Below are 18,206 nucleotides of genomic sequence, written 5' to 3' on the forward strand. Positions count from 1 at the left end.
CTGACTATGTCGTTATTAAATTCATAGACAAAATTGAAAGTCAGTCAACAGTTTTGTATTCAATATTCACATTTTTCTTTTCCTTGGTCCTGGTTTTCTATTTATATTTCTAATTTATGTTCCACGAAATTATTTATCTATCTTACAAATTGTCCTCAATAATCCATAGACAAAATCACAGTAAAAGTGGACGTGTCTATAAAATGCAACTATTTTGGTCTTGCTCTTTACATATATGATCTAAAGTAAATCTTAATCTCTCACGGTCTCTATTTATCTGTCAAACAGAACTTTTAATAGCTATGGCATCTGACTGAAGCTCAATTACATAAAATGAAATAATAGGCAGAAAAATACTTTTCAAACACTATAGAAGATCCATATCAGTGAAATGACATTGTGACCATTACAACCTAAAAAGGTATTTGGGTTTATTTATTGTGAGTTCAGTGTAGCTCAATGTTAGTTCAATGAAGTGATTAAGAATTTGACCTTTGGAATAATCTTTGTTTAAATCTAAAAAAAAGAAAAAAAAATTGAGCTTCAGAGAGCCAGAGGTTCTTACCCATCAATTAATAACTTTTAAGAAATATTAATTTATTTGGCTACACCAGGTCTAGTTGTGGCCCACAAGATCTTTTTAGCTGTGGCATGCAAACTCTTTGTCACAGTATGTGGGATCTAGTTCCCCAACCAGGGATCAAACATCAGGCCCCTACATTGGGAGGCCGGAGTCTTAGCCATTGGACCATCAAGGAAGTCCCCCATCAATTAATAATTAATGACCTGACCCAACTTCTCTTTAGGACTTTGTTCCCTTATCTACAAAATGAGAATAACCCTAAAGCCTAACCCTCATTGAATTGCAGGATTAAATTAATATATATTATCTTACTGGCTTTCATAACTTCAAATACCGTCTGTATGCAGGTGGGTTCTAAACATGTTACGTGACTTCAGCCTCTTCCCTAAATCCCAAGCTCAAATATCCAATACCTATTAATATCTCCAGTTGATTTTCTAGTAGATATGTCAAATGTAACATGTCCAAAATGGGGGTCCTCCATCTCCTCCCATCATAACCTTTCACATTCTTCTCCCACCATCTTCCCCATCTCAGTTCCAGAGATGCTGTTCTCCTAATTGTACAGACCCAGATCTTAGAGCTCTCCGTGCTTATTCTAGGGACTTTTTCTGGCTGTGTCGTGTCTTAGTTATAGTGCATGGGACACGGACCTTTCGCTGCAGCACACAGATTCTCAAGCTATGGCGCGCGGGCTCAGTTGCTCCACAGCATGTGGGATCTCAGTTCTCTGATCAGGGATGGAAACTGCATTCCCTGCCTTGTGGGGCCGGGCGGGGGTGGAGGCTCTTAACCCCTGGACCACCAGGGAAGTGCCAATATGCTTTTACAAAGACCTATATGATGAAACTTTATTTTGAAAATTTTATAAGATATAGTTGATTTACAATGTTGTCTTAGTTCAAGTATACAACCAAGTGAATTAGTTACACATATACACTTATCCACCCTTTTTTAGATTATTTTCCCATATAGGTGATTACAGTGTATGGAGTAGATTTCCCTGTGCTATACAGAAGGTGCTTATTAGTTACCTATTTTATATATCAGTTCAGTTCAGTCACCCAGTCCTGTCTAACTTTTTGCAACCCCATGGGCCAGAGCCTCCCTGTTCATCACCAACTCCCCAAGCTTGCTCAAACTCATGTCCATCAAGTTGGTGATGCCATCCCACCATCTCATCCTCTGTTGTCCCCTTCTCCTCCAGCCTTCAATCTTTTCCTAAAATCTGGGAAAGATTTTATATATAGTGTGTATATGTCAATTCCAGGCTTCCAATTTATCCCTGCCTCCATGTTAAACCCTGGTAACCATGTTTGTTTTCTATATCTGTAACTATTCCTGAACTTGTCTATCATAACGCTTAACAAAATTTAGAATTTATATATTTATATATAGTGGTTATTTGTTTCTATTTTCCTTGCCTTCTCTATCAGCATGTAAGTTCCACGTAGGCAAAAATCAAATGTTTGATCTATTCCTACAGACCTAATGTCACCCCCACAGAGTAAGCTCTGAGTGACTGAACAAATAAATCTCATTTTTCTTTCCACATCATCACTGTAGAAATGGAAGCATCGTCGTTGGGTATGAAGTTGTTGGTTCCAGCAGCACATCTGAGCTCCTGTCGGGCATTGAGCAGATGGTTGAGAAAGCTAAGACATATCTGCGCCAGCTGTATGCACTTGAAGAAGATTCTTTCAGAGTGTTCAGAGAAGGTAATTCTGGATTCTGTAGAATTAGGTTACCTGTATATGGGCTCAGACGCTCAGTCATGTGGGACTCTGTGACCCTATGGACTGTAGCCCGCCAGGTCCTTCTGTCCATGGGATTTTCCAGGCAAGAATAATGGAATGGGCTGCCATTTCCTCCTCCAGGGGATCTTCCCAGACCAAGGATTGAACCTGCATCTCCTTTGTCTCCTGCATCAGCAGGTGGATTCTTTATCACTGAGCCACCTGGGAAGCTCCAGGGAAGTAGGTTGGGGGAGCCTAATTAGTAGATTGTGTATTGGAGATGTTCCCCAAACAGAGTTGTTCTAAGACTGACTTTATCAAGCAGCTGTTCCCTCCCCCCTCAACTCCAGCCAGGATGAAACTCAATTTCAGCTGACTATTTCAGACTCTTTCAGACTCTTGCTCATGGGTGACCTGACCTCTTATTCTTAATGCAAATGTCATGCAAGACTGATTCACTGCAGGCTCTGTTGGAAATGACTCAGCAATAGTTTACTGGTGACCATATTGAAGGAGCCCTGGGGCTGATGACATTCCTAAATTATAATCCAAGGGACCCAGGAAAGAATGCAATTTTTTTTTTTCAGGTCTTTCACAAACACACACAGAAAATACACAGGCACACACACTCCACTTCATTTCTTCAAATGCTTGAAAAATTCTTTACATTCAATTTCAATCTCTCTTACCAAGATTTTTGCCACTTTCAACATCTATTCCACAAATATTTAGTAAGTGTACAAAGAGCTTAGACACTTACGACAGAGCGGTGGAGAAAAGAAACAAAAATCACAGCCCTTGTGGTTCTTCCTCCTCCCAGTCACGATCATGGTAAGAACATATTATGAAAGGCCTGGTGCAAGGGGACCTAAGTGGTTGGTCACAATGTGAGAAGCTTTTAGGGGAATAGAGTAGGACATGTCACCCCCAAATGGCAACTGCCTATCTTTTAACCTTATCATGCCTGCTTTGTCCCATAGTATCTTGAAGCTTATCTGGTATTCTAGCATTCCCTTAAAGAGGGTAAATATTTTCTGGGAGGGATCACACCTTGGCTTGTTTTCAGTGAATACTTACTATTTGATAGCTCACTAAAAGTCAGATTGTTAGCCTAGATTACATACCTGGAGGGAAAGGGGGCCAGTCTTGGGGAGGGCAGAACATCAGGAAAGAGGAAAAGGGACTAATGGGGGTAAAGCTGGACATCAAAAATAAACTTCTTCTACTCCTGAATTTTGCCTAGGTTTGGCTCTGAAAATATGACTTCTAAAGCACTGCTATTAATACATAGTTTATCGAGGGTGTCAAGACATTCTTCTACTATGTTTATATTCTTTTCTCTATTTCTCTGTTTCTATTGTTTTCCAGCCCAGTGTAACAGCATTGCCTTTGGATTTGGGTCTGAGAATGACGAGTACACTCTTCCCTGTAGCCTTGGCTATATTGGAAGCATCACGGTCAGGTGCCAACCCTCTGGGTGGCATATCCTCGAGGAGATGTGTGTGCTCTCTGAGCTGGACGAACTGAAGAAGGTAAAACAAAAAAAGGCATTTCCACTTTGCAGACTTGCCCTGGTTTTGAGTTTCACAGTGGGTGTCTCCAGTGAACCCTCCTGGGGGTAGGTAATATGTATCAGTTTGTCTCATTGGTCAGATGTCAGTGACGTCAGACCCTGGGAAACCCAGGGAGTGTAAACATGAGTAGTGAGCCTAAGTGGCAGCTGAGAATGTCAGAAATGTCAGATTGGATGGTTTTCAGGGGAGGGTGCTGCAGAGGTGTGAATCAATGCGGTGGAGAGCTACTATAGATGGCAGAACAGCAACTAAATCCAGAAAGCCTGGGAATTAAAGATCTAAGTGAAGGTATTAAGTCAGAAGCCATAACCGTAGTACAAGTGAAGATGTACATGTGTTAGAAATGGGGGTAGGGATTGGGTCTGCCATAGGTGAACCATAGAGAATGAGAGAACTGCAATGGCTCCCCAGGGCCATGCACCTTACCGGTTTCCTTCTATAGACTGGAAAAGGAGAGACTAGGGGGCTAATGGTCCCTCAGGTAGCAACAGTGTTGAGCTAGAAATGTGGTCACTGGATTAGGGCTATGACCTTCGTATGATGTTCAAGTACTTAAAACTTGATAAATAGAAAAATGGAAGCAAATGGTGAGGAGTTAAAACTCAGGTGTGGAAAAGGGACTTCAAGACCAGTTCACAGATATGGTCCTGCAAATAGAACTTCATAGTGAACAGGGTTTCAGTCCCGGCTAGATACCCCACTTCAGAAGCAGAGAACCCACTGTGGTATTCATCAAGGGACTGTGGAAGCTTTACTTTCCCTTTCTGGACCTCAGTTTCTCATCTGTAAACTTGGGAGGGAGACTGGAGCAGATGACTTCTGGGGCTTATCCTTATTCTTGTCTTCTTTGCTTCAGCTCTGGACATAAACCATAGCTGGGACTAGGCCGCCCCAGGATATAAGGACAAGCAGATCCCAGGTGCCTGAGGCAGAGTACAGCTCTGTCAACTGAGAAGAGTAAAAAGGAAAACAGAGGGATCTGGATCCCAGGGTTGACAGGCTTTGAGTAAGGAGAATATCCCTTCCAGCTGCCTTCCAGATTAGCTCAGTGTTGTGGAAGCAGGTGGGAGCCTCAAGGAAAAAGTAAAACCCCAAATCCAGTGACCAAGTGTAATCTCCACGTACAGCCATTTAAATCCTCCATAGCAGTGGTCCCTAACCTTTTTGGCACTAGGGACCGATTTGGAAGGCAATTTTTTCATGGACTGGGAGGTAGAGGAATGGTTTCTGGATGATTTAAGCACACTACATTTATTGTGCACTTTATTCCTATTATTATTACATCAGTTCCACCTCAGATAATCAGGCATTAGATTCTGGAGGTTGGGGACCCCTGCTCTACAGGGATTTCTCAGCATAGTAAACGGATATAACATTTAGCGCCAAGCAGACCATGCCTTTCTGCTTCCTAGCGGGGTACTGTTTGGAAAGTCACTGAATCTCACTGAACTTCAGGTTCTGTATAATTAGGGTAATAATTTATATAAAAATTCTTTTTAATGAAACTCTTCAAATTTTAATTTCCTTAATCAAAATGAAAATAATCATGGAACCTCCTTTAAAGGGTAGTGTAAGGAAAGCTGAAACTCCAATACTTTGGCCACCTCATGCAAAGATTTGACTCATTGGAAAAGACTCTGATGCTCGGAGGGATTGGGGGCAGGAGGAGAAGGGGACAACAGAGGATGAGATGGCTGGATGGCATCACCGAGTCGATGGACATGAGTTTGGGTAAACTCCGGGAGTTGATGATGGACAGGGAGGCCTGGCGTGTTGCAGTTCATGGGGTCGCAAAGAATCAGACATGACTGAGTGACCGAACTGAACTGAACTGAAGGATTAAATCAAACCAGTGAATCCCCAGTAAAGCATTTAGAACAGTGTATGGGAAATAGCACTGAATGACAGCCACTGTGGTGTTGTCATTGTTATATGATTATCCTAGGTTATCATGCACCATATGTTAGTTGTATGTGGCCATGAAACTGATTTAAGTCTGATGAAGCACAAGCATTACGTTGTTTCCTAGAATGTAACTGTTTCTGTTCCTAGAATTTAAGTGAGCTCACCAGCAACAATACTGACACTGAGGCAGCTGTGTCATCACTGGTGCAGAAGCTTTCGATGGTCATTCAGCAAAGCCCACCAACCACAGCTGGGAATCTGGCTTCTGTGGTGTCAATTCTGGGCAGTATCTCATCTCTGAAGAAAAGCTTCATGGTGTCCAATTCGACAATGGAGGTAAAGTCTGCGTGAGCTCGCACGGCTCACTTTAAATGCTCGATCTGGTAGGAGAAATGGCAGAAGCTCCAGTTGATGAGATGCTGTTGAAAAGGACCAAAGAGCCATGTAACAGTCTGTGTGAGCTTCGCTGCTTCCTCTGCAATGTATAAGAAACCCCTGGATTCAATTATGTGTGTACAAAGTAAGAGGGAGCTGCCTCCAGGCAGGCCACCTGGGTGGCACCTGGCCAAGGGAAAGGTGTAAGTCTCTGCCCACGTGACACTGAATGACACAGGTGCCAACTTTTTGATACTTAATATTGAGTCTGCAGTTTTTCCTTCCCGTGGCTATAAGCTCTGACTCTAGTATATTATATTTAGTGTATATATATATATATATATATACATATATACATATATATTATATTTAGTATATTTTAAGAACTCCATATTTTGAGTGGGGAATTCATGATTTAGTTTGGTTATTTTAAAATTAACTTTTAAAAATTTCCCAAATAAGACATGCTCACTATAAGATATGCAAATAAACAAAAAGAAAAATAAGTGATATGTAATCTTGTCACTCTAGAATGGCCACTGCTTACATTTTAGGTGTTATCTCAGTACCTAGAAGATTGACAAGGGACGCATAGCAGATACTCAATAACTATATGTTAAATAAATATCTTTCCAAAAATTTTGGATGTGTACATTTTATATGTTAAAATATATACTATTTTACAAAATTGGGTTTTATATTATTTACACTGTTACATAATCACACAATGGTCCTTAACTATATAAGGTGAACGTTATATGTCAGAAGTGACATTAGATGTGAGTAAGTGAAACTCCTTGAAACAAAGATGCTCAGATTTGTTTTTTTTAAAAAGTCTGACTATGTATTGTTAATGAGACCAAATAAAATGACACACACAAAAAAGCTAAAAATGAAATGAAGGGGAAAATAGAGCTGCAAACACAAACCAAAAGAAGGCAGAGGTGGCCGAAAGCAGTAAAAGAAACCCACTATGGGATTTGAGCCAGGAGTCACAGGGGGCTCAGGGTGAGACTCAGCTAGAGGGGCAGATGCCCAGAGCAGATGCCTGGGGACCAGAGCCGTTAAGAGTGAGTGAGGGTCCTAGGGGAGAAAACATTGCCTTTCAGGGATGTTTGGAAAAGGAATGTCTTAAACTAAGAATGACCCTTAAAACCCACAACTCAGTTCAATGTTTCCTTATTGCATGTCCAGGGTTTAAGAATTTCTGCTTTTCAGTTTCCTCTGTTAATGTCATAAATATACATGAATTAACGCTTGAACATTCGTGACATGAATTTAGACCTTCTGATGTTAGCAAAATAAACATAATATGGGAACGTAGTTACAAAGAACATCTCACTCTTGGACCCTCAGCCTGAGGAGTTGTGCAGTCCTGTTTGCTATCTCGGAAGGAAGAAAATGCGCATTTTGCAGCCTGCATTGCAGCGTTCTCCTCCTTCATGCCTAAACCCTGTTTGGTTTATGAAATCCTGGCAGGTGTTCACCCTGGAACTGACGTGATTCTGTGGGTCTTTTTTCTTTAGCCGAAAGCTTTCCCTGTGTGGAGCACCATGCTATATTTCACTGCTAAGTTTTAATGTGTGATCCTAGACTGAGCCAATTCTCTGGGCAATTTTCTTGACCTTAAGATTAATGACTATCCATCCACAGTCCTCTGACCAGTTTACTCAAAATCCAAATTGACTTTCATCCTTGTATTTTAGAATGTCATCAGTATAGCTGATCACATCCTTAATTCAGCTTCGCTAACCAACTGGACAGTGTTACTGAAGAAAGAAAAGGATGCCAGCTCCCAGCTACTAGCATCACTGGAAAACATCAGCGCTCTGGTACCTTCGACAGCTCTGCCTCTAACTTTTTCTCGAGACTTCATTAACTGGAAAGGGATTCCAGTATCTGCAAATCTCAGCAATCAAGGTTACAATTATGAGACTGAATTTTCCCCCCAAAATACCCCCAGTCCCATCACAGGCCATGTGTCTATAGGGCCAGAACAATTCAAGAGGCACCTTCTACATACTATCATCAGCATGACCTCTTTGACCCTGGGGAACATTCTACCCATGGCTGAAAACATAAATGCTCAGGTTAATGGGCCCTTGATATCCATTATTATTATCTCAAACTCTTCCGTCGATGAAGTTTCCCTGACTTTTTCTAAGATGAAATTGAACCTGAGTCAACCTCATTGTGTGTTTTGGGATTTCAGTCATTTGCAGTGGACAGATACCGGCTGCCACTTAGAGAATGAAACTGCAAAGTCGGTGACATGCCTCTGTACCCACCTGACCTCCTTCTCCGTGCTGATGTCCCCCACTGTCTCCCCTGCCATCGTCCCCATTGTGAAATGGATCACCTTTGTGGGGCTGGGGGTCTCCATCGGAAGTCTCATCTTATGCCTGACCATCGAAGGTCTGTTTTGGAAGCAGGTCAACAAAAACCAAACCTCACACAGCCGTCACATCTGCATAGTGAACATAGCTCTGTGCCTCCTGATTGCAGACGTTTGGTTTATTGTTGCTGCCACAGTAGACACAAACTCTGGCGTCTGCACAGCTGCCGTGTTCTTTGCACACTTTTTCTACCTCTCCTTGTTCTTCTGGATGCTTCTGCTCGGGTTCCTGCTGGCATATCGGGTGATCTTCGTGTTCCATCACATGGCCACACAGTCGATGGTGGCTGCCGGGTTCTGCCTGGGCTACGGGTGCCCTCTCATTATATCCATCGTCACCATTGTGGTCACGCAGCCCAGCGATGGCTACAAAAGGAAGGATGCATGTTGGCTTAACTGGTCCGATGGGAGCAAGCCTCTCTTGGCCTTTGTGCTTCCTGCCCTGACTATTGTGGCTGTAAATTTGGTTGTGGTGCTATTAGTTCTCACAAAGCTCGGGAGGCCCGCTGTTGGAGAAAGGCTGGCCCAGGACAACAAGGACACTGTCATGCGCGTAGGGAGGAGCCTCCTCGTCCTGACCCCTCTTCTGGGGCTCACCTGGGGTTTCGGCATAGCAACAATGGTGGACGGCTGGAATCTGTCTTGGCACATTATTTTCGCATTTCTCAATGCATTCCAGGTAAGAACAATGAGAATAACCTATTGTATAATCAGATAACTGGGGTGTAGAGAATGGAGGATGGGAAGACCACTCTGGAGATGATCTCATCTCCCTGCCTCCAGCAGGACTATTACAAACAAAACCGCCTACAACAGTGAACAGAAGAAAAAGATCCATTTTTTCCCTGATAGTAAATACTAGGCTTCTTCAATAATCCATTCCAGGGTTTTAAATGTTCGAATTCACGTAGCTAACACTCATCTCCCTTGCTGTTGACCCAGTCCTCTTTGTCTTGTGCTGATCTCTGTGAAGGCACACAAGGAAAGGGAAATAAATCAAGAATACTTTTTGAGTCTGAATGGTGTAAAGGAAGTCCCTGGTGTGCCACAGCGCAGTACCTGGCCAACTGCAGGCAGCACTGTTTTTTTAAATAAAGTTTTATTGGACCACAGCCACGCCAGTTCATTTGCATAGGGTCTGTGGCTGTTTCCCTTACCTGGACAGAACTGAGCAGTTGTAAGAATCTGGATGACCTGCAAAACCAGAAATATTTACTCTCTGACTCTTTAGAGAAAAGGTTTGCGGACCTCTGCTGCCAAGCACGGGTTTTACACGCCATGATCAAGGAGTGTTCCGCAAGTAGGCAGACAAAGTATTCCTTAGATTTGGAGAATCTGGAAGAGAGCCCTCAATCCTGGTTCAAAGAATATTGGCTGGGTCTCTTACACTGGACAGTGTCTCAGGGTTCAGTTCAGTTCAGTGCAGTTCAGTCGCTCTGTCGTGTCCGACTCTTTGCGACCCCACGAATCGCAGCACGCCAGGCCTCCCTGTTCATCACCATCTCCTGGAGTTCACTCAGACTCACGTCCATGGTGTCTCAGGGTAGTGGTGGTTGAATATTTGTGCTCTGGAGTTAAACAGCTCTGGGCTCAGATATGTCATGTTATCCAACTCTTTGACTGCTAACAAGTTATTTAATTTTTCTATCCTCAATTCTTCTATCTGGTAAACAGGGATAACATTATCATCTGTGTGCTCTGGTGCTGGTGCTTTGTTGTGTCCAGCCCTTGAGACCCTGTGGACTGTAGCCTGCCAGGCTCCTCTGTCCATGGGATTTGCCAGGCGAGAATACTGGAGGGGGTTGCCATTTCCTACTCCAAGGGGTCTTCCCCACCTAGGGATGGAACCCAAGTCTCCTACGTCTCCTGAATGGGCAGGTGGATTGTTTACCACTCTGCCATCTGGGAAACCGAATTATTACCTGTATCTTAGAGTAAATATGAGGGTTCAGTGAGATCATTCAGCACTTAGCACTGTGCCTGGCACAGAGTAAGTGGTCAGTAAATGTCTCCAGAAAGCATTTGGTTCTCCACTTATTTCAGCAAACCAGGGTACGTTTAGGTGTTGGCACAAGGATTGTCATGGAGAGCACACACCTCATGGTGACAGGTTTAGGGAGCTTCCGTCTAGGGTCCTTGGTGATACACTGTCTGAACAGGCACCAACTGAGGATGCTCCAACCAGGAGGAGGAGTTCAGGGTCCAAGAAAGACGCTGCTGAGGATTCCCCAGGGGCTGGACCTGATGGAAAGCATGCTGATATAGTCAATTTCCTCCACTTAGCCTTGGACTTCAGAGCCAGCTGACATCATAAGATGCTGAGTTGGCATTCGTTTAATGTCTAAAGAAAGTGTAAGACACAGAAGCAAATGGAAGTTCTTTATTTGGAGTTTAGGATGATACAAAGGGGAAAATGAAGCTCCACGTGTGTTTCAAACTTTATTTACTCAATAATTTAATTAGCAACAACAACAAAGTTGTTGAGTACTTTGTGTTAATCCAGGCACTGTGGAGGTTTCGTAGTATCCTTGTCTTCAGGGAACCCACAGCCAGTAGGGGGACAGACAAGGAAATAATTTCAATGTTGGAGAATATAATAGAATAGTAATAATATAACAACTTTCTTTTCTGGAAATGGAAGAGATAATACATGTGCTTTATTTCTTCATTTAAAGGGTCTTTTCATCTTATGTTTTGGAATTCTCTTGGATAGTAAGGTATGTGTATTCATTTCTCTCTTCCTCCTTTAACCCAGGAATCTAATCCCTCCCCTTCACTTCTAAGGTCCTTATTCATATATAAGAGGTTAGACCATGGGTACTTTCATAAAAAAGTTCTATAATTTTACAAAAGTCAGGTTCAGTCAGGATACAAAGAAACTGAACACTCTTTGCCGATAATGGAGCTGTAGTGAATCAACCACAGCATATAATGTGACCACTGTAGAAAAAAGGGGGAAACTTGATTTTACTTTCCGATTTTGACTTGGCATACTTAGCCAGCAAAAAAGACTTTCCTTATGCTGGAAAAGCCTATTTATTTCTATGTCTCTAGAATTTTATATAGTAAATATTTTGTAGCCTCTAACATGAAATAGAATTCTTAATGAAGGATGACTAATCCAAGTAAAAGATAATAGAAAAAAACTTATACTACTTTCATTATTTTCCCAAGCTTTTAGCAATTCTGCCGAGAGAAGTAAAGATAGTAAGTTAATAAACGTAGCCTTTGTTTTAATAAGAAGATAAGGATATTTTATAATTATTATAATTGTTGTTGTACATGCCCCCAAACCCGTGTTTACAAAGAAGTAATTTGCTTTCTTCTGGATTGGAAGGATTGTAAGGAAATAATTAAATAAAAATAAATAATTCTGTGGTTTTCACCATTCAGTCAGTGAGGAGAGTCTTCACTTCAAAGATAAACTTCAAGTTAGCAATTACTGCCAATTACTATTATCTAGAATCTGAATCATTATAGCTTTTGGTACTGTCATTCTTGATTTTTTTATAAGAAAAGACATAAAAGAAAAATCCTTTCATCAGATCTCTATGCTTATGCTTATAGTCTATTAAACACTGCTGGGAAATACTATTACTAAATAACAATTTTACTAGTTTTGTATTTGATATGTCTATGTATGACTGCATATGGGTAGCTCCTCAATATATCTTTTTTGCCCTATAGCTGCGACAGATGCTACTCAACAAGTTGTCTCCTTTAAGCTGTTGGAACCAGGCTTCAAAGGTAATTATCTCCTGCTATCATGGAGGCAATTTGTGAAGTTCCGTACCTTTTACACAGTCCTGCAACAGGCCCAGTTTTGTGTAAGCCCATTTAGTTTCTGTTGCCATTATATTCCTGGTATCTGGCACTATGTCCAGCACACAGTCAATATTCACCAGAAAATTTTTCAGTGAGTGAGTGAATGAGTGAGTGAATGAATGAATGTAAATGTGTGGAAAGTTTCAAAGATGCTCAGGCATGGGAGTCTGAAGTGTTTGTGTGAGCAGATTCATTTGGAGCGTATCACTTGCTGTAGTCGGACTTGTTCTCCAACATCTAGGGTCCTTTTCTCTGCCTAACTTTCTGGATCTCCTGTAGACCCCTTTTTCTTCTCCAGAAAAGCAGAGTGGAAAGTCTTCATTAACTTCTAATATAAAAAATTCTCTCTTTGAATTTTCTCTCTTATGCTGGTATAACAAACTTTGTCCCTTGAAATTTTAGCTCTTTAGTCCACAAACTGCCAAGTTTGTATGTAGACAGGATTTCTGTTTTCTTTCTTTGCCACAAAAGTGCAATCCATGTAAGGAACCGTACTGCTGCTGCTGCTAAGTTGCTTCAGTCGTGTCCGACTCTGTGCGACCCCATAGACGGCAGCCCACCAGGCTCCCCTTGTCCCTGGGATTCTCCAGGCAAGAACATTGGAGTGGGTTGCCATTTCCTTCTCCAATGCATGAAAGTGAAAAGTGAAAGTGAAATCGCTCAGTCGTGTCCGACTTCGAGACCCCATGAACTGCAGCCTACCAGGCTCCTCCATCCATGGGATTTTCCAGGCAAGAGTACTGGAGTGGGTTGCTGTTGCCTTCTCCGAAGGAACCATACAGTTAGAAACAAAACTATTTGCCTCCCTATTTTGTATTTTTGACATTACCTCATACTTTTATCTTTCAGTAAGACATGGAGGGTCTTTCAGAAAGGATTCTAAAGCAGAAATTTCTGTTTGATAAAAATCAACTGACCTAACTGCATGAAAAACATACATAGATATTTAGAGGGTTTTTTTTTTTAATATGGGCTAATATAAACTTTTGAAATAAAGAAACAGTGAGGCAATTAGCTTCTGGCATTAAAGTAACTTTCCTAGGTCTGCATTTCATTGGAGAGCGCTGTGAATTAGGATCCATGACTCAGGAATTAAGAGACCTGCCCTGTATTTCTGACTCTGTAACCAACTGATTGTGTGATCATAGGAAAGTCACTTAGTACCTTTTGGCCTCATGTTCTCAAACTGTAAAAATTCAGTGTTGGACTAATTACTCAAAGCAGAAGTTCTAATGCTCTGTGATTTTAATTGTATGTCTTGAAGAACTAAAATGCCTTGAGCTAGAAAATGTGAAATTAATCATTCTCTGCTATTAAGAAAAGAAGGTTCATTATTAGAGAAATACAAATCAAAACTACAATGAGGTACCATCTCACACCAGACAGAATGGCCATCATCAGAACATCTACAAACAATAAATGCTGGAGAAGGTGTAGATAAAAGGGAATTCTCTTGCATTGTCAGTGAGAATGTAAATTAATACTGTGCAGAACAGTATGGAGATTCCTTTAAAAACTAAGAATAAAACTACCATGGTTTCCACGGTAGCTCAGACTAAAAAATTTGCCTGCCAATATGGGACACCCAGGTCAGACATCCTTGGGTCAGAAAGATCCCCGGAGAAGGGAATGGCAACCCACTCCAGTATTCTTGCCTGGAGAATGCTATGGACAGAGGAATCTGGCATGCTCTACTCCATGGGGTCACAAAGAGTCAGATACGACTGAGTGACTAACACTGTCACTTTTCTAAAGTACCATATGACTGAACAATCCCACTAGTGAGCTGAGAAAACCATAATTGAAAAAGACAAATGTACCCCAAAGTTCATTGCAGCACTATTTACAATACTTAGGACATGGAAGCAATCTAGATGTCAATCAACAGATGAATGGGATAAAGAACCTGTGGTACATATGTACAATGGATTATTCAGTCAGTTCAATCACTCAGTTGTGTCCGACTCTTTGTGACCCCATGGACTGCAGCACGCCAGGCCTCCATGTCCATCACCAACTTCCAGAATTTACTCAAACTCATTTCCATTGAGTCGGTGATGCCATCCAACCATCTCATCTTCTGTCATCCCCTTCTCTTCCTGCTCTCGATCTTTCCCAGCATCAGGGTCTTTTCGAATGAGTCAGTTCTTTGCATCAGGTGGCCTAATGCAGCCACCTGCATTGGAGTTTCAGCTTCAACATCAGTCCTTCCAATAAATATTCAGGACTGATTTCCTTTGGGATGGACTGGTTGGATCTCCTTGCAGTTCTAGGAACTCTCAAGAGTCTTCTCCAACACCACAGTTCAAAAGCATCAATTCTTCGGTGCTCAGCTTTCTTTATAATCCAACTCTCACATCCATACATGACCACTGGAAAAACCATAACCTTGACTAGATAGATGGACCTTTGTTGGCAAAGTAATGTCTCTGCTTTTTAATATGCTGTCTAGGTTGGTCATAACTTTCCTTCCAACGAGTTAGCGTCTTTTAATTTCGTGGCTGCAGTCACCATCACAATGTCACAATGGAATATTATTCAGCCAGGAAAGGAATATGTTTGAGTCAGTTCTAATGAGGTGGATGAACCCAGAGCCTATGATACAGAGTGAAGTAAGTCAGAAAGAGAAAAACAAATATCATATATTAACACATATATATGGAATCTAGAAAGATGGTACTGATGAACCTATTTGCAGGGCAGCGATGGAGACACAGATGTAGACAACAGACCTGTGGACACAGTGGGGGAAGGAGAGGGTGGGGTAAACTGAGACAGTAGCCTTGAAACTTACACACTGCCGTATGTAAAACAGAAAGCCAGAGGAAATTTGCTGTATGATACAGGGAGCCCAAATCCAGTGCTCTGTGACAAGCTAGAGGGGTGGGAGGGAGGCTCAAGAGGGAGGAGACATGTGTATGTTATGTATACCCGTGGCTGATTTCAGGTTGATGTATGGCAAAAACCAACACAGTATTTTATAATATATCCTCCAATTATCCTCCAATTAAAAGTAATTTTTTTTTTTAAAAGGAAGGAGTTAACAGCCTGTGTGACTGCATTAAAGACAAACCTTTAGTAAAGTAAGATAGGACACCCCCGACCCTATAAACAAGGAGTCAGAATTTTCCTCACTGGATAACATTCAAAAGTAAAATAAAATAAACCCAAAAGTAAAGATTCCCAACAGTGGTTTTTTTCTCCCTGTTTCTAATATAAAATGTTCATTTTTCAGAAGGCAGCTGTGGTCAGTGAGGGCTTCACATCTTCTCCATTTGTATTCCTCCAGTTTCACTTTCTGGAGAAGGCAATGGCAACCTACTCCCGTATCTCTTGCCTGGAAAATCCCATGGACGGAGGAGCCTGGTAGGCTGCCATCTATGGGGTCGCACAGAGTCAGACATGGCTGAAGAGACTTAGCAGCAGGAGCAGTTTCACTTTCAGATTAGGTGACAAAAATGAGATTTTCATCTTCAAAGAACATTTGGCTGAAGAAAAGATTAGCATTTGTAATCTTTTGAGGGAATGTGAATGAAAAAGGAAGCATGTGAAAGAATACTTTGAATGCCTAAGTAACTTGGTTTTCTTTGGTGTAGCAGAAGTTATCAGATTCATCTGTCAAACACAGATTCGAAAAGACTTTCCACCCATTCCAACAGAAAGGTTAGTAAAAACAGACCGAAGTTTCCAAAGGGTAGGAAGAAAAAATATGCATCTATCATGGGTTATTCACTTTAGATTCTGATCAAAATTCTTTGAATTTCAGATAAAGTTCAAGTGTCTTAACTTGAAAAAGCATTTCCCACCCCAAATGCTCAACGTGCTCATCCAAAAGCATTGGGTCCTGTTATTACTGCCACCAACCAGTGTGAGGGCTTTTGTGGGCAGTGGTGGGGTATAATATGTTATTTGTGTAATTAAAGGTCTTAGGGTTAAAATAAAGGAATGCGTAGCTATACATGACAAAAGTTGCACCAAAATCGGCCTGAGGGCTTTTAATAAATCTCTTTACCTTTTTGGACATTGATTCCTCATCAGTAAAATGAAAAACTAAGAGACCACTAAGGTTCCTTCCAGCAGTAATATTCAGTGGTCTCAAACCTTTATCTCATTCCCCAGGATCTGAAAATGTGGGGTTTCTCTTCTCAAATGAGAGAAATATGAGAGATATAAGCTTTGATGGCATTAATAAAATGCTGTGTACCCTAAGTTCTTCATGAGTCTGTCCAGAATTGTAAAGAATTGCATAGGCTTACTCTAATTTTGATCTTAGCTTGTTCCAACATAACAGCAATAATTCTTATCCTCTTTTTCCTCTTTTAGGCCTCTATGTATTTTCTTATACTGGAGAATCCTCACATGACATCATGCTAACTCAGTTTTCATCAGCTGAACAAAGCGGGGAATCCTAAAATCAAGGATAATTTTTTTTTTTTTAAGTAAATCGACATTCAGAGCTCAATGTCAGTGAAGAAATGATATTCAATGGAATTTTCTGATTTAAAAATCTGGAAATAAAATAAAGAGTTTTCAGCAGCTTCATGACCACCATCTTTTATCTTCAATTAAATGGAGAGATTTACTTCCGTACGGTTTGATTTAAAGGAATTGCTTCATAAATGCAGAAGATTAATTTTGTGTCAGAAATTTTGTCAGTTGTACTTGCTTCTCACTGCCACAAACTGTGGTTTCCTTTTTCATAAATTAGCATTATGCATGTGACATTTCCAATTATCTGAATTGGAATAAGGAAATGTCATGAAATCACTTTAAATACATTGATGGACTATGTTTACTTTCTTATAAAAAAATCACTGGTGAAATTTCCTAGAAAAGGCATTTTCTTCCCCAATTTCCAGTCAAATTTTATGTTTGTTCTTGTTTTTTAGATTCAGTTACTGAAGTTTGAAGGTTACTCAGAAGCAAAATGGAAAGTGTCCATTTCAGACAGCTTTGTAGCCATGACTTAGAAACAATAACAATGTGATTTCAAATATATATATCATATGATATATATATATATAATGCAGTATTTGTCAGTTTACAAAGAACTTTCATCTGGTCCCATTCCAGTGACCTGAGGAGTCTGGGCAGACAGAATGAAGGGATGAGGAAACTTAGGCTTGGACAGGTCAAGTGACTTCCCAAACATTGCGATGACCCTAAAAGGGTATTGGGCACTTTAGGGCTTTGGTTCCTAGTTGATTTCTACAGCCCTGTAACAGCCTTGAAAATTACCTGCAATCCTGGTCAAGCCTTGTGAGGTTAACTTCTTTATTTCTTCCTCCCAGAATTCTCTCTATGTCAGAGGCAAAGTGAGGGAGAATTTGATTGTCGGTTTTCAGGAAAACCTTAAAGCACCCAGGTTTTCTTTCATAATACAGTAGGCATTTACTGGAAGTTACTTACATGTATAGTTGGCGCTACTTTTGGATGAGATAATAAGGCAGCAGGTAAAGACACTCTAGGAAGTGACATTTCCCTTCCATACTGCTATCACTTTGGGCTCACCTGAATTTCAGCCCTGACCACAGAGCCCGGAAGAACTAAGCCCTTTGAGTCATCCTTGCTTCCAGAGTTTCCTAAAAAATCTGCAGCGGTATTTCTTAAAGCAAGTATCCACTCCTTTCAGTAGCAGTAGCCATGATAATGATGCTGATGGCGATGGTAAGAAATCAAAAAAGAAGAAGCAAGATGTATATGCACTCACGATGTGTCAGGCTCTATTCTATTTATTTTTTATTTATTTATTTTAAATACCTTTTTAATTTTGTGTTGGGATGGAGCCAATTAAAAAATAATGTCGTGACAGT

General features: G+C 41.0%; 1 protein-coding gene across 3 annotated transcripts in view; it reads left to right on the forward strand.

Moving 5' to 3' along the window:
• ADGRF1 (adhesion G protein-coupled receptor F1) overlaps nucleotides 1–16,935 on the forward strand; it is a 47,638-nt gene extending 30,703 nt beyond the window's left edge. For 2 of the 3 annotated variants that reach the window (XM_040249508.1, XM_040249507.1), the window contains 8 exons: nucleotides 2,150–2,301; nucleotides 3,688–3,851; nucleotides 5,946–6,134; nucleotides 7,880–9,247; nucleotides 11,244–11,285; nucleotides 12,256–12,315; nucleotides 15,990–16,056; nucleotides 16,717–16,935. In XM_040249508.1, coding sequence (XP_040105442.1) covers nucleotides 2,150–2,301; nucleotides 3,688–3,851; nucleotides 5,946–6,134; nucleotides 7,880–9,247; nucleotides 11,244–11,285; nucleotides 12,256–12,315; nucleotides 15,990–16,056; nucleotides 16,717–16,805 — 2,131 coding nt within the window. In that variant the 3' untranslated portion in view covers nucleotides 16,806–16,935. The remainder of the gene's footprint in view (nucleotides 1–2,149; nucleotides 2,302–3,687; nucleotides 3,852–5,945; nucleotides 6,135–7,879; nucleotides 9,248–11,243; nucleotides 11,286–12,255; nucleotides 12,316–15,989; nucleotides 16,057–16,716) is intronic. The other variant, XM_040249509.1, reaches the window with a different exon arrangement.
• The last annotated feature ends 1,271 nt before the right edge of the window (nucleotides 16,936–18,206 follow it).

The sequence above is a fragment of the Oryx dammah genome, unplaced genomic scaffold (assembly GCF_014754425.2).
Source record: "Oryx dammah isolate SB20612 unplaced genomic scaffold, SCBI_Odam_1.1 HiC_scaffold_11, whole genome shotgun sequence".
Classification (NCBI taxonomy): domain Eukaryota; kingdom Metazoa; phylum Chordata; class Mammalia; order Artiodactyla; family Bovidae; genus Oryx; species Oryx dammah.